Source organism: Kogia breviceps, chromosome 17 (assembly GCF_026419965.1).
Source record: "Kogia breviceps isolate mKogBre1 chromosome 17, mKogBre1 haplotype 1, whole genome shotgun sequence".
In the NCBI taxonomy this organism is placed as follows: domain Eukaryota; kingdom Metazoa; phylum Chordata; class Mammalia; order Artiodactyla; family Physeteridae; genus Kogia; species Kogia breviceps.
In genome coordinates, this window is record NC_081326.1 from 15,217,823 (window position 1) to 15,234,287 (window position 16,465).

Here is a 16,465-nt window from a genome sequence, read left to right on the forward strand (position 1 = left end):
AAGACAAGAAAGGCTCATTCCTACACATGCGTTTTAGTGGGAAGTGGTGAATATACAAAAATCTTATTTTCTCCCCATTTCAATTCATTCCTATTTGTAGCCATAAAGATACTGAAATTGAAATAAGTACCTAAAACACTAAGCATTTATTCAAATAAAACCTAAGATAGATCATTCAATCTTAAAATAAACGTATATATGCCTTTCAAAAATTATAATTCCGCATCGTTTCCCATCTGGCGTGGCTTCGTGCCCACTCATCCCCACTCTCTCACGCAGCATCCCTTTTATAAATTCACTCAGAACGATGTCAAGTTTCAGAGATAAAGGTTTATATGTCCAAATGGCCTTTTTTTAAAGCTCTAATCAACCTTAATTTAAGAAACATGATTAAGTCTTCAGTTTGTTTTATTCCGTTCTCTTCACAACCAAAATGTCATGAATTAAGTAAAATTATTCTGCTGTCTCCTTTTCTCAATCTCTTATCCCACAGACCCTAAAGAGTTTTTCTATTTCTCATTCACATAGCTATCCTCATTTCAAAATTCCTTTTGGTCCTTGAGAGAAGCTTGCAGGACCCAGAGGGTCCATGTTAAACACAAGATATCCCTAAATTTCAGCAAAGCCATTATCTTTCCTCTTGATACCTATATGAAGTTAATATAAGTAGAGAAGAAAATTCTACAGTAACCGCTACAGGACATTCAATACTTTCTATAACAAAGTTTATTTAAGTGGGATCATATAGATGTGAAATCTAATGAAAAGACAGAAGAAATACGTATATGAGGTCCTATGAATACTGTTTTTACACATGTGAACTGCGTGAAGAATGTTATATCAAGCAAGTTTTTTAAAATAAAGGTACATGGAATAAGATAATCAAAGATAAACAGGTTTAGAGTGGAGATGCGCAGGCAGTTGTAATGCAAGATTAAGACTGATGTAACTTCCTACTCGAGAATAAAACAGCATTTGCACGCATTTAAGAGAAAAGGCAGAACTACTAAACACTTAGAGGAGTTTTCGGGAGGGTCATCTGCTAAGATTTACAAGACAACCCTATAGTCAAAATTTAAATTAGCATCATTACATCCCCCCCCCCCACACGATTTGGGATAACTGCCTAGAATTAACACTGTGATCACATCATAGAAGTTAGCCTTACAAGGTAAGCCCATTTTAACTTGACGCAGTGGGCTGTGGCTCTAGGAACAAAAGGCAAAGGAAAAAAACTCGCTGCTGCTTTGAGGATAACAGCTCACCGCTAATCCATGAAAGGAAAGATTACATTTTTTAAAAGTTAAGGATGAAAGAAGTGCGAGAGAAAACGTAAGAAACCTAGTTAGAGACCAATTCAGGAAATAAAGCATACAATATTAAGAGTTCCAGAAAGAATTAATGGAGGGGAAGCAATGTTAAAAACATAGCAGATAAACTTCCAGAGATGGAGAGACTTGCATTTGAAAGGGCCCCTCAGAGGTTGTGCGGGAGTACAAAAAATGCCCGCCCTCAGATACATGGTTAAAAAATTCACAGCAAGTCAGGAGTGGGAAATGGTAGGCCAGGAGAATCACTATTTTCCACGATCAGCCCTTTGATGCTATTTGATTTTTTTTGAAAAACATTAACTGTTTCATGATGATAAACATTAAATTCGAGGTGATGTCATTTATCTTCATATTCATATGTCAACAGTTATAATTATAGGTAAGCATTATAGCTAAACATTTATACTTATGCATCTAAAAAGCTATGTATACCTTGAAAATTGAGTATAGGTACGACTAAACAAAATCTCTATTTCATGTACTTTTGAAGTTATACACTTTGTACTAAAATTTTTAAGCGAGTAAAAACAAAGCTAAGGTCACCATCATGCTGCTTGACTTAAGGCCTTGCCAAAACTTGTCAAAGGTGTGCGACCACTGTCGTGAATATATGACTGTGGAAAAATGCATTTCAACCACCAGAAACATAGCGTACGGGACTAATAAAAATGCACGAAATTACCTGCTGCGGGATCTGTCACTGCTTGGCTGGTGATGCCAGATGGCGGCTCCTGAAGCTGGTAAGTGGCATTTGTGGACGGCGTCGTTGGGCTGCTGTTGCTACTTGTCATGTAATGTGCCGGGTACGGCGAGCTGTTGTAATACTGTGCATACTGACCCTGGCCAAAGCTGGGATACGATGGATAGTCCTACCAAATCAAACCACACAAGAGCAACCTGTCAGAATACGGCTGCTGCTTAGCATGAACGTGAACGTGTTTGCACTTCTGTCTTCTCTGACTTCACAAAGGGACACACAAGCACACGCTGACTGAAGTGAGCAGACGCACAGACCAGTTTCATGTAAGATCAGATTCCCTCTTCATATTTCTATTCCGTGATTTCTAGGTAAAATTCAACCAATCTGAGAACCTAACAACTCACCATATAGGACCGCTAAAGAGATTTTTAAAGGAGGAAAAAACAAAAACAAAAAAACTATTAGGAGGCTTAAGAAAGGTCTCGCTTGTAGTGTAATATACACGGATCTTTCTTTACCTAAGAAAATCATCTGTTGCATTTCTTTAAATTTCAGAAGTTAAACTGGCTTTGAAAATTACCTGCTGTGAACTGTTAAATCCAGAGGAATTCGTGAGTGAATTATTTCCTGTATATAATCCTGATGATGTTGTAAAACTGCTACCTAAAACAAAATGAAAAGAAATATGGTTGGCTATGCCATGCCAAGTAATGTGCCTGTAGGAAATGATTATTTAGATAAAGCAGGGTTGGAGTTCACTGCAAATGCATTTGGTTTATCTTTGAAACCAGAATCCATTGCCATGGCTAAAATTTTGTTTTCTTAAAATGGCTGACAATTTTAGTTTCACTATACTACAAAGAATTAAAAAGTACAGAGGTTTACATTTCTGAGGACATGAGGAACTCATATAAACTATGGACAAAATTATACATTTGTGCAAAAATATTAGACACTGAGCTTTCCATTTCAATTTGTAAAACACACCAGGATTTTTCATATCTTTACATTAAATACGCTTATTGTAAAGTGACAGGATCAGATTGAATGATCTTTAAAGTTCCTGCTAGCTCAAAAACTATGATGCTACTTCCCAAAATGCAAAATGCTTTCCAACTTGTACTTGCCATTTGAATGGCCACCGAGAAAGCTGGTTATTTCATTTCACAGAAGAATGAATGGAAGCACTTGAAGTATTTGATAAAAACAAAGATCAAATAGGAACATGACCAATGTTTTATGTATTACATGTGCTGTGTAGGCAACATCCTGTTTGTTGAATGTCTCTGTGTCAAAAGATACAGCAGGCGTTGTGTAGGATTCAAGCCAAAGAGCCAATCTTAGTCCCCTCCTTCAATGGATTTACTATCTTACTGTTTAACCACGCAAAGTGACAACACACCATTTTCTTCTTGAAGTATAGTTGATTTACAGTGTTAATTTCTGCTGTACAGCAAAGTGATCCAATTATACATACATATACCTTTTTTAATATTCTTTTCCATTATGGTTTATCTCAGGAAACTTAATAGTTTCCTGTGCTATACAGTAGGACCTTGTTGTTTATCCATTCTACATGTAATAGTTTGCATCTGCTAATCCCAAACTCCCACTCCATCCCTCCCCTACCCCCCAACCCCTTGGCAACCACAAGTCTGTTCTCTATGTCTGTGAATCTTTCTGTTTCCTAGATAGGTTCATTTCTGTCATGTTTTAGGTTCCACATATAAGTGATATCATATAGTATTTGTTTTTCTCTTTCTGACTTACTTCACCTAGTATGATAATCTCTAGGTCCATCCGTGTTGCTGAAAATGGCATTATTTTGTTCTTTTTTAAGGCTGAGTAGTATTCCATTGTATATATATATACCACATCTTATTTATCCATTCATCTCTTGATGGACATTTAGGTTGTTTCCATGTCTTGACTATTGTGATAGCACTGCTATGAACATAGGGGTGCATGTACCTTTAATAATACACTATTTTTGATGATCATTTTGGCAAAGATTGTTGAAAACATCAGGGATTTGCAAACATGTAAAAAAACTGCATCCATACACAACAAAATGGGAATTTAAATAAGACAAGCTATTGGGCTATTTGGTCATGATCAAGAAATTTTATATATCATTTAACCCAGCAATTTTATTGCCGGGCTATCTAAGAAAATATGGATTTATACAATGAGGTAGTTGGTAAAGATATTCTTCAGTGTTATTTCTAATAAAAGAACATAGAGAGCACCCCAAGTTCTTAACAGGTGATATTTGGAAAATGGAATATTATGAAGCTGTTGAAACAGTATCATAATGACATTTAATGACACAGGAAATTTTTTCACACTAATTTGTTAAAATAAAAACTAAAGCAACAAAAATGTTCTTTGTGATCTCCTTTGAAATATTTTTAAAGCATAAAATATTTCCAAAAAGCACAAAAAACTCAGAATCTATGGAGGGGTGCAATCTATGGTCACATAATATTCATGGAGCCAATGTACATTTTTAAATTTTCTACTCAGAACCTGTGTTACTTCTGTAAACAGAAAAAAACATTTTTTTAAATTAAAATTTTGCAGCAAACAAGCAGTCTAGGCAGTAAATGCGTGGGCAGTTTAAGGAGGACATCTTCAATGTGAACTGCCTCGTCACAGATGCCTTCAGGTACAATGCGGTAGTTAATATATGCCAATTATTTACTTGCTACTGAACATTTAAGTACTGGCTGGAGAGTCAGAGAACATAGTTTCCAGTTCATTATTTATGAGCCGTTTGGACTCCGGACAAATCACCTAACTGCTCTAAGAAATCATTTCCCTAGCTGTAGAAACTCTATTTCATAGGCTTCTGAAACAGATCAAATGAAGCAATGTTTTGGAAAACATAATGAACAAGCCACAGTAACACACAAATGGTCAGAACCGTTACTGTTTATTCCAGTAAACGTTTCTAAAATTCTCCACCGTATTTATCTTTTCCCTCTTTTGACTTTCCCAAACTAGGTAAGTATGACTTAATCTCTTTGCATATCTAAAATTCTTTTCCTACTTATTTATCGAGCATCTATGCACTTTGAAAACCCAATCAGAGGATTTGTTATTTTTGGATGTAGGGTATCTTTTTTGGTAGGTTCCAGTGCTTTTTTGTTCAGCAGTTAGTTGTGATTCTGGTGTTCTTGTAAGAGGTGAGAGCACATCCTTCTACTCTGCCATCTTGAGCTAATCTCAAGGATTTGTTACTTTTATTAAGAGGGGAAAATATTTCCTAAGATAGTTTTAAATGCAGTTATTACAGACTCATATTTGAGGTTTCCTCATTTGTAAATTTTAGGAACATCGGTCGTTCAAAGTGCCCAGAACACCTATCACAGAGAAGCTACGAGCTCTCACACAACTAATACTTGTTTCACCACAAATGCAGGGGCAACAATAGACAAGGTTTTCATATTAATGATCATTTGCACGTGGCAACCACATACTTATTAAGCAAGTATTAAATATAGGGCTTGTGGTGATAATTACATGAGGTCAGAAGATACAGGCTTGGACCTCTAGGACTTACCAGGTTAACATTAGTTCTGTTTTTTTTTCTTTTTAAACACTGGACTTCATGGGCATATGACTCATTCATTATTTGTATATCAGTGAACAATCAACATTAAATCTATATACTTACATATATATCACAAACTTATAATGAGCATTTTTAAAATTCCTTATAAAAATTCAAATTTATTCTGGGTAAGAGCGTGAATATCAATACTTTTGAAAACTATTATATACATTTTATAGGAAAAATTACTTTGGGTTATAACTTGTGACTTTCATTTAAACTACACATTTTTAGGTTATGACTTGCTACTTTCGTTTATACTACACATTTTTGAACGATAAATAGTGACCTCAATAATCCCCATCCACCAAGAAAATGAATTAAGATATAGAAAATATATTTTTTAAATGGATGTTTTCATTCCATAACTTATTCCCTGGAACAAAGTAGAAAAGACCATGGAAGCTATATTGGCACGTATAGGCCACTGGGGTCCAACCAAGTAAATCACTGTTCAGTACTCTAAATGGTACCCCAGTGACTTCCCAGACTTCATGCTACTTCGAGGGCTGTACAATAGCTGGAATTCAACATAAGTTATACTCATTTACTGGCTGACTGCAGGCTGAGATTCCATTCCATTTCACATGCAGGAGCAGGAGTTTAACAGCACTCCAGTGGCCTACGAGACAATGCAACTTCCACAAGGATCTAACTTACGTCAGGCAGAGATGGACATGCAGGAGAATCAGGCTCAGGCAGCATTAATCTTTAACCCCAGAATCAGATCTGCAGGGCTGCCCCACCCATCTCCACGGAGGATTTAGGAAAGAGAGCTGATAACTTTTAGTCCAGGCCACCAGCACTGGATTTCTTCACCAGCCTGCTTCCTGGTCTCCTGCCCACCTTCGGGCCCCCTACAGCTCATTCTCCACACCAGCAGTAGAATACTTGCTCTAAGGTGCATATCTCATTTTCTCACTCCCTTGTTAAAAAAAGTAACTGCCCCCTATTAGCCTCAGGATCAAATTCAAACTCCTTACCAGGGCTAACTTATTAGGCCCTACTTGGTCTGACTGTAGTTTCTCTCTTAGATTTCTTTGATCGCTTCCAGGAACTCCCACCCCTCACCCACCCAGATACACAGTCCAGCCTCATACAAGGGAAGCAACACGCAGTTCTCTGAAGGTTACTCTTTGCACCTCTCCCTTCCTCCCCACTCCCACTATATCCTGGCTAACTTCTAATCAGCTTCCCAATTCAGCACGGACTAGAAACTCCCTTCCTCAGAAAAACCTTCCCTGAATTCCCCTCTTCTCCTCCTTCCTCCTAAGCCTGGGTTACTGAATTTCTCTGTCTCCCTCTCCTTCTCTGCGATGTGTATATTTTATATATATGACATATATGAACAATAAAAATGGAAAACATGCATTGAATGCTTACTGTATGTTAGGAATAAGTTCATCTTTCACATGCTTTATCTATCAAAATAACTCGATACTATAGGGAACCAGAGGATTAGGTTAGGGTAATATAGCTTCCATGGCATGGAAGTGAAATTAAACACAGCTCCGTCTGGTTTTAGAGTTTATACGATGCTCTCTCATGTCCTCTTACACTGTTCTCTGTTGCTTTATGGGAAGATCTGAAGTTTACTAAAGTGTTCCCAGGGATCATTCTACAAGGGTGAAGAAAAAAAAAAACCATAAGAAGCAAACACAGAATCAAAATAGAAGTGACAAGAATAATCATACTTAAAACATATCAAGGGCTTAAGCTGAGCCAGGCCAATCAAATATTTTACATGTTACAACTCACGAGCTCTCACAACCACCCCTCAGGAAGGTACTATTATACCCCATTTTACAGATGAAGAAACTGCCCACGATTATAAGTGTGGCAGACCTGGGGTTCAATCCTAGGCCATCTGGCTCCAGAGTTGAAGTTCTTAATCTCTGCCGTGTATTGCCTCTCAAAGTAACCAGGGTTCTTTTTCCTTTAATATATATATTTTTAACCAACATATTCAACATATGGTTAACTATCTGCCACGGAATCACCAGGAGGTGTTTGTTAAATGGCACAAATCTGGGCCCCTCCTCAGACACAGAAATCACCATCTTACTGAGGCAGGAGGGGGAGGATGAGACCTGAAAATCCACAGGTTTACTGAACACCTCAAGTCCCTGATTTCTAGCCACTGTGTTTTAGTACCAATTCAACTGGTGTCTTAGCAACTGCTTCAAAAACCCCCACTAGTATAAGTTTTGTTTTTACACTAAGAGAGTAATCACACTCACCAGGAATTTAAAGAATGGAAGCTTCTCAGAGACTGTTTTGGGTATTTGTGGCCCTCGAGCTGGGCTAAACAAAGCTCATAGGGAGTAAAGGGTCCCACTCTGATAGCTGATCGGATGCGGATTGGGCGCCAGTATTACCAGATGAATTTCACCGAAGCTTAGAACACCACAAAGCAAAGGCAAAATAGCAATGACAATGCTCTTATGAAAGCATCCGTGTGTAGCTACTAAACCCACTTCCTACTCTACACAGGCCTGGGAGACGAGGCACGTTTGTGTAGAAGGCCACCATGTACCAGACTTAAGCATGTATGCTACAGGGGAGAAAGGGCAGGACATGACCAGGAAAAACAGACCTCCTTCTTCCATTAGGATCCATCCTCTTAAGAGTTTCTGTCCGATTCACAAGAGTCTTCACTTACAACGTTAGGTCACAGAATTAGGCTTAGTATTGAGAATTCATTTATCAAAATAATATAGAAGCATTTTCCTTTCTAGATCCAAAAGATTTTACATGAAAAGTCACCTCTAGGTAAAGAGAACAGAAATATTCTATGATGAATTGTTTTATATTTTATGTAACATATCATGAAAATTCCCCAAAGTAGAAAGAATTCCCATTTCGAATCCATTATTTCTCACTCAAGGAGTTTGGCAGAGATTGGTTCAAATGGAGCCCCAATAATGCCCAGTATTATTCTTGGTAGAGTTTGGAATTAAGTTACCTTCCAAGCAGGGTGGCAGTGGTGATACTCTCTTCCCCACTAGTGAAAAGGAACATCTTATCTGTTTAAATAGTTGACTATTGTGAAAAATCATAGCCATTCTTCTTTTTTGGCAGGGAGAGGAGACGCTCATTTCCAGACTAGAACACTGGAAAAAAATCTTTCCTTTCAGAACTTCTCTAAGAGAGAAAATTAGTTTTCATTCCATTGTCTTCTTTTTAAAGTTGAGAATTTTTATATTCTGAATGGGAAGATTATATATGTTATACTAGGAAAAAAAAAAAAAAAAAAAAAACCTTTCCAAGTTAGTTCAGTCCACAGCAATTACTGGCACTTACTACTCTAGAGGGTGTTATGGACCAAAAGAAGCGGGTGTCATGAGTCTATCATTTGAGGAAAGTTTAAAAACACACAATCTCATGAAAATACCACCAAGAAACATTAGCTTGTGTTACCTACATGAGGACCAGAAGTTCTGACATGGAGCTGCTCCGTCAATGAAATGAAAACATCTGATTAGACCGAGAAGGACAACACACAGAAGATACACAGAAAATGTCAAGGAGCGTTGAGTATCAACTATCCAAAGGAGAAGATCTGAGAGTGAAAGGTTTATAGGGAAGTAGGGAGAGAGACTAAAGGTAGGTGACAGAAGTTTCTTGATCATTTAAGAAAAGAGTAACAGTTCAGCAAAATGACATTCTTTATTGGAAAAACCCAGGAATCTGAATGTTGATCATACCAATATTAGCATATCGGGACACGGGAAATGTTATGATTCTGATTTGCCTTTTAAGAACTGGAGGACGTGTTATAAAGGCAAAGGTATTTTTGTTTATATAACTGGGCCTGGAGATGGGGGTGGGTTAGCATTTGGGGTAGAGAGGTGAGGCTGGAGGTGCCCAGGAGAGGAATATGCTCACCAAGCTACTTCCCAAGGCTTGCATGTCCACAGCTCACTACATGAATTCAGGATGGGGCCCCCCCGCTATCCTGAAAACTCATCTTATTCATTCTTGCTCCTCTTCTTCAATGCTTCTCTCCATCAATCCCCATTTCCCATCCTTCATGATCTGGCTAATGTCCTATCTTCCCAATAAGCTTTCCCCAACTGTTCTTCTCTGCACTGATTTTACCTTCTGGGAACTCGAGCTCACTAATAATTGATACCATTGTTCTCAGAACAGCACTAAACAAGCCTTCATTGGCCTTGTTTTTATCCTGACCGCGAGTTCCTTAAATTCATGTGTTTTACTTATTCACCTGTCTCCCATGGACAAGGAGAAACCACGTCTGACTAGTGCCTTTGAAGGGTTTCGTGTAGGCTCCAGTAGGAGACAGAACTGGTACTTGAGTTTCCATCCAGGGTGGTAATGACAACAGGGTCCAGTGAGAATACGACTGTCATAAAGAAGCAGGTGTAGTAGCAAGAGGAAACCTTTCCACAATTGTGTGTGTTTGTGTGTGTGGTAATGGTAGCAGAAGCCTGTTTGGAAGAGCGATTTGAAGGCCCGTCTCTCAACTTCCTTATTTGTTTGGCAACGAAAAAGACAGTGGGGAAAGGAAAAATAACCAAATAATAATTGTTTATTTCTCAGATTTTATCTAAAGGACACACACTTTACTGGCTTCTTTTAAACTGGAGAATATATGAAGGCTCACCTTTAAAAATTAGATTATAATCACTACTTGAGATGTAAATTACATGAAGAGTATTAAATACAGGACTTAGAAGCACCTTCTGGAAGGATTTAAAATATGTCTGAAATTCTGGAAAGAAAATCCAGCAGGGTTTTAAATCAAATAAAATATTAAATTAATTAAGCATCATGCATTTTGAACAGCTCATAAAATATCACTGATCTAGCTCAGATATTGGTATTTCATGGGTACATGAATGAAAATAAGAGCCTTGCTTGCAGATGAAAAATCTCAAATTGAGAACCCAGTAACATCCTACGATTTTACGGTCCATTTATATTTCAGTATTTCCACATCCATTGTCTCAGGTTATTTCCCACATCAGTATGTGAGGTAGGATCCTTGTCAGAGAGCGAATGGTGATTTCCTGGCCCAAGGACTCTGAGTTAGGGAATGGCCATTATCTCCACTTCCAGGCCACCATTTACCATTCTATCACACAAAATGTACCCTTTAGGTGCTCTGATTCAGCAATGTTGAAAGTGAATTATATATTGTAAAAAGTCATATTTTTAATTTAACTTCAATATTTTATTATTGAAGTAGAGTTGACTTACAATGTTGTGTTAGTTTCTGGTATACAGCAAAGTGATTCACTTACACACATATATATATATTCTTTTCCATTATAGGTTATTACAAGATATGGAATATAGTTTCCTGTGTTATACAGTAGGTCCTTGTTGTTTACCTATTTTATATATAGTAGTTTGTACCTGCTAATCACCTATATGTGGAATCTAAAATATGATACAAGTGAACTTATTTACAAAACAGAAACAGACTCACAGACGTAGAAGACAAATTTATGGTTACCAAAAGGGAAAGGGTTGGGGAGGACAGAAAAGTGGTATTAATTTTTCACTGGACAAACATCACAGACACGCAAAGGGTAGAGACGAGGCCGTCTGAGAAATTTCATAAATAATGATCTCATTTCTAAAAGACTTCTTCATTGTAACTCTTTCGAGGCTGGTAAATAATTTTAAAAGTAAATTATATAGTCACCCAAGGATAGTGTATCAGAAATATTGGCTTTCTTCTTGTCACCATCAGGAGTTGCTACAGGGAAAAGGTGGTGGTCTCCTCAACGAACCGTAACAAACAAGAAACGGTCTTGCTAGAAGACCCTGTGGGGCCACCCAGTTCTATAGATGCTAAGCAACTGTAGTTTAAAAATAAACCAACCCCTCCAAACCTTTATTAATAAATCCTTACTACTTTTTCATAGTTAAGAAGAACCCAGCCTGTGTTGATTTATAACATGACTTAAAATATCAAATCAAAGTTTTGTGTGTGACTTAACCTGGAGCACACTGCCCAGCTATAACTTCAAAAAAAAAAAAAAGGTAACATGTAGGTCAAAGGTCTACTTAACAGAGAACAAGGACTTGCATTAAAAACCAGAATCCCAGCCAACATAAGAATGCTGGAACCTGCTGGGGCCTGTCTGTATTTCCCATGTTTTAGAGCATTTTCTAGCACTTACTCGGCAAGCAGGATGCTCTTTGTCCCTCGTGTATTTTCACAGAAGTCCATTTGCTTTCCTTCCCTGGCCTCTTTGCCATGGGCTATGTCCATCATCGGGCACAATCTATGCGGCAGAAGTCAGTGGAGCTCCCTGCGGAAAAGCCTCTGAAGGCCAGATGGGCTATTTAAAACCAAAGTTTTCCCCTTTTCTTACAAGAAGGCTTTTAAATGACCAAGTTTTCCTTTTAATCTCAGTAATAGTTTTTCTATTTCAAAGACAATTTGTAACTAGGGTAATAAAGACTACAAAACCTCGTTATTTATCTTTCTTCATCTATTTCTCTATATTTTAATAAAAACCAATTCATACCGACAATAATTTGGGTATTGATCTCTGATTAATTATTGCTATTACTGGATTTCCAAAGATCTCCATACAATTTTCAACACTTGTCATTTGAAATAACACAAGATGCCAAAAGAACTGAAACAAAATATTACTGTTAAAAAATCAACTTAAGCAAAAAAAAAAATTCTAGAATGCAAAAAATTCCACAAACTAAAATATAAATGTGAGTAGAATGGCAAAGCAATTAAGAGAAATTGTGAACATCAGTGCAAACTGCAATAGCTTTTCTCCAATCGTAACTCTCATCTGTCATTTTATGCCAGAAAGTGCAAAGCTCAAAGGCTTTATCAGAGGAGATTATGAAAAAGGTTTAATAAGTATTTTCTTAAAACCATATATTTGAAGTTAGGAAAAATACCATTTCTATAGATAATGAAAAAACTTTAACAGTACATTTTAGTAAGCAATTTTGAGGGTCTAAAAAACGAATAAACTGAAAGACTTCAACTATATATTTGAAAAGCTATAGACAGGCAGACCAACGGCACTCAGGGTGGTTGTCCTTATTAGATTATTATTGGATGGTTCCCACTTCATAACGAGCCCCAGATCGGCGAGGTGCAGAGAACTGTGGAGCTGTCACCCTTCCGCGTCCCAGTTAACAAACCTCTGTCCTTGTTTTTTGTCTCTCCTCACTGGCTGGAACTCCAATCTCTTTAACAGAGCAAACAACATTATATACGAAGACTGAGTTAGAATTCGTGTGCTTTTCTCCCCTAAAAGAGACCAATAAAAACCGAAAGGAAAATAAACCAAGCGGGGTTTCCAGAGCCCTCTGGATTTCGAGCGTGCGCATCTGTGTAGCCCCTCCCATCTATCGTGGCAAATCCCGACACCTTCCTGCTGCAGAATGACAGGAATGTCCCCACCTCACTGCTTCTCTGGGGCACTAAAACACTCAGAAAGGCATTCCACACAACCACCGCGATTCTGTGATGCCTCCATCCAGCTCCACCTACTAGCGTGAACACAGGGGAAGAGCTTCGAACAAACTACGATAATAAAGTAACCAAGGATTTTACGATGCTAAATTCCAAATTCGTTTTCCCAAATGAAGAGAACTAGAGTTCTTATGAATCTTAACTTCCAACTGCCGTTGTGACACAGACCTCTCCACTCCCAGCAAAACATTTGTATATTTCAGACATACTACCAAATAAAATGAAAATATGAGAAGAGACGGCCAACCCCTGCCACTGTCGGTCAACAGAACTAAGTTATTAGGGAAAGCTGGGTTTGCCTCAAAGCTGAAGCTTAACCAGTTAAGAGACTAGACTTAACTTGAATTACTTTTCGTGTGAAAATTGTTTGCATTTCCTTATCTCAAACAGATTGCTAAACAAAATGTCATTTTCTTCCTAGGGTTCAGCCTCAAAATTTTGAACAGTTTCTTGTTTTCTGTGGTCGATGCTGCTCTTAAGTCTATAGTGTATAGGATGGGGGGGGGGTGGTAAATGAATGAATGGGGATGCCAGCAATAGGGCTGGGACTTGTGTTTTTAAGAAATTATAACTAAAAGCTTGATTTCAAGTCAGATGCCTCTTTTACATAAAAGGAGAATAAAATTTGCTTATGAGAAGCTTGGCAGATATTCTGTGAAACGGGTCAGTGAATCATAGGCTAAAGCAGTTTCTCCTAAGTTTTCTTGCCCTTAGTACATGTACACATGCACGTGTGTGCACACGCACATACACACACAGACATACACATGAACTCACACGCCCCCCCCTTCATTCCTGTTGTCAGTGCCCTTTGATTGGCAGCATTGAAAACACTATCCACACGATCTGCATGGGTGACCCAGGGGTCTCCAGGCACCCTCTGTCCGTCCACACTCCCTCATTCAACTCCCTCATTCAACTCACTCATTTGCGTGTTTGTCAATGGCGTGTGAAGAGAAATCTCACACCATCCAAAACTTCTTCCAGAAACACTGAAGCTGACCCAGGGGAGCAGGAAGATGTCAAAAACTCACAGCAAGGAGTTCACTTCCTCACGGTGAACTCTACACTCGTCCACGAACAGAAACATCTCGTCTTTCTCTGTTAAACTTAAGTTGCTAATCTTTCACTGGATGTACAAAAGAGATCCAATAAAAGCAGAAATAGGGCTTCCCTGGTGGCGCAGTGGTTGAGAATCCGCCTGCCGATGCAGGGGACGCGGGTTCGTGCCCCTGTCCGGGAAGATCCCACATGCCGCGGAGCGGCTGTGGCCCTTGAGCCATGGCCGCTGCGCCTGCGCGTCGGGTGGGCCCCGTGAGCCATGGCCGCTGAGCCTGTGCGTCCGGAGCCTGCGCTCCGCAACGGAAGAGGCCACAACAGGGAGAGGCCCGCGTACCACAAAAAAAAAAAAAAAAGCAGAAATAGAATTTTCCAGAATCTTGCAGCAAAGGTAAAAGCAATCAGATTTTCCAATCCCTGAGGTTTTATTCTGTGGGCTTTTAGTATTAGTGCATTAAAAAATCTGATCCTTGTTTGGCTTAAAACGGCATGTGCCCGATTCACCGAAGCCTGCCACGGACATAAGTGTTGAACATTGGAGCTGGAAGGATCCAGAAGGTTCACCTGGACTAAACGAGGGCAACAAGGCTGGCCTAGTTCACAAGATAAGGCAGTGCCAAAATGCCCACAAATTACCAGTTAAATCTTTTCCTTAAGTGCCATGAAAATGTTAAAACACAGACAGTGCTCGGAAATGAGCTCTCTAAAACGATTTTCTAAGCTTCACGAGCTGGTATTTTTTTTTTTTTTTTTTTTTTACTACTTACATAGCTAGCCGTGTAATGCAGTATCTCAGTTACCAAAAGAGCAAATCCACCCTTCAGGAAACATACTACAGGCAACTACATTTTGTTGTTTTTGTAGTTTTCTGTAAGCGCCTCCCCTATAGGTGCAGTCCTTTAAGCGTATAGAAAACACGGCAGGGTCTGACAGTTCTAAACCATTCTCCATTTTGATGTATTCGTCAGCATTTTCAGATTCTTATCCTTCAAAGCCATTTGCTCAGGGTTGTTGCAGGGATGAAAGGAGATAATATATGTAAAATAATTAGAAAAGTGCTGGGCATATGATAAGTGCATATGATAAACAGTAGCTGTTTTTTTGTGTTATGGGCAGCAGTTTTCCGTCTCGATAGAGCATAGCTTGTCACGGTCCCATCTTCCTCCCTAATCCTGGTTTCTGAACTAAATAAATAACTTGGTGTTTACATGGCTATTACCTCCATTTTCCCCACCAGTTCCTCGCACTCAGGTCGCACTGCGGCTGCAGGGATTCCCGGGGCGTAAGGACGTGGTTGATTCTGCTTTCTTTCCCATCACTGCAGAGCTGAGTTTCTCTCTTTGTCCATGGCCCTTCTGTGTTACCCACTGCTCCTGCTTTCCAGCACCCACCACTGCTGCTGCCAACACAGCCATTTCTCTCTCCTGATTTTCTTCTTCATGTTCTTGGCTGTTTTCTCTTGTTTCTTCTATACGTTTGTATCATGTACACAAAGCCTGACCTTTGTTGACAGTGATTCTCCTTCCTTGCCAGCACATGAGTTAGATCTGGCTCTTTTTTTGCTATGCTTATTTGGTTACTGGGTTCTTGGGGCTCTCTTTGCTGGTTATATATATATATATATATATGTGTGTGTGTGTGTGTGTGTGTGTGTGTGTGTGTGTGTATAGACACATATATAATAGTATATATATTAAATTTTTTATATTTATTTCATAAAGAGAGAATTTTTTTTCCTCCTGAGGAATGGGAGAGAAGGAGAATTTAGGTAATGCTTCCTAATCTGGAACTATTTCAGAAGGCTGGATTATGATGATGATGATAATAACAATAATAATAATAATCACCCCTCCCCCACCACTACCACATCACTGCCACAATGAACACAGTAAATAAAAATAAACCTTTGGGGCTTCCCTGGTGGTGCAGTGGTTGAGAATCCGCCTGCCGATGCAGAGGACGCGGGTTCGTGTCCCGGTCTGGGAAGATCCCACGTGCTGCGGAGCGGCTGGGCCCGTGAGCCATGGCCGCTGAGCCTGCGCATCCGGAGCCTGCGCTCCATAACGGGAGAGGCCACAACAGTGAGAGACCCGTGTACAGAAAAAAAAAAAAGCCTTTGAATGCGTACTATGTGCCAGATGTTCGTCAGAGGAATATACATGGATAATCTCAATTAAACCTCACAATACTTCTGTGGGAACAGATAATATTATCCCCACATTTGAGACGAAGAAATGGAGACATGAGAAGTCAAGCCCCATGCTGAAGTCCCA

The 16,465-nt window shown here is 39.0% G+C and overlaps 1 protein-coding gene across 11 annotated transcripts in view; it reads right to left on the reverse strand.

Annotated features, from left to right (window-relative positions):
* Window positions 1-16,465, reverse strand: part of EYA1 (EYA transcriptional coactivator and phosphatase 1) — a 328,133-nt gene that overhangs the window by 103,067 nt on the left and 208,601 nt on the right. For all 11 annotated transcript variants that reach the window (XM_059042828.2, XM_059042819.2, XM_059042817.2 and 8 more), the window contains 2 exons: window positions 2,612-2,694; window positions 2,014-2,200 (listed from right to left, as the gene is read on the reverse strand). In XM_059042828.2, the coding sequence (XP_058898811.1) occupies window positions 2,014-2,200; window positions 2,612-2,694 (270 nt within the window). The remainder of the gene's footprint in view (window positions 1-2,013; window positions 2,201-2,611; window positions 2,695-16,465) is intronic.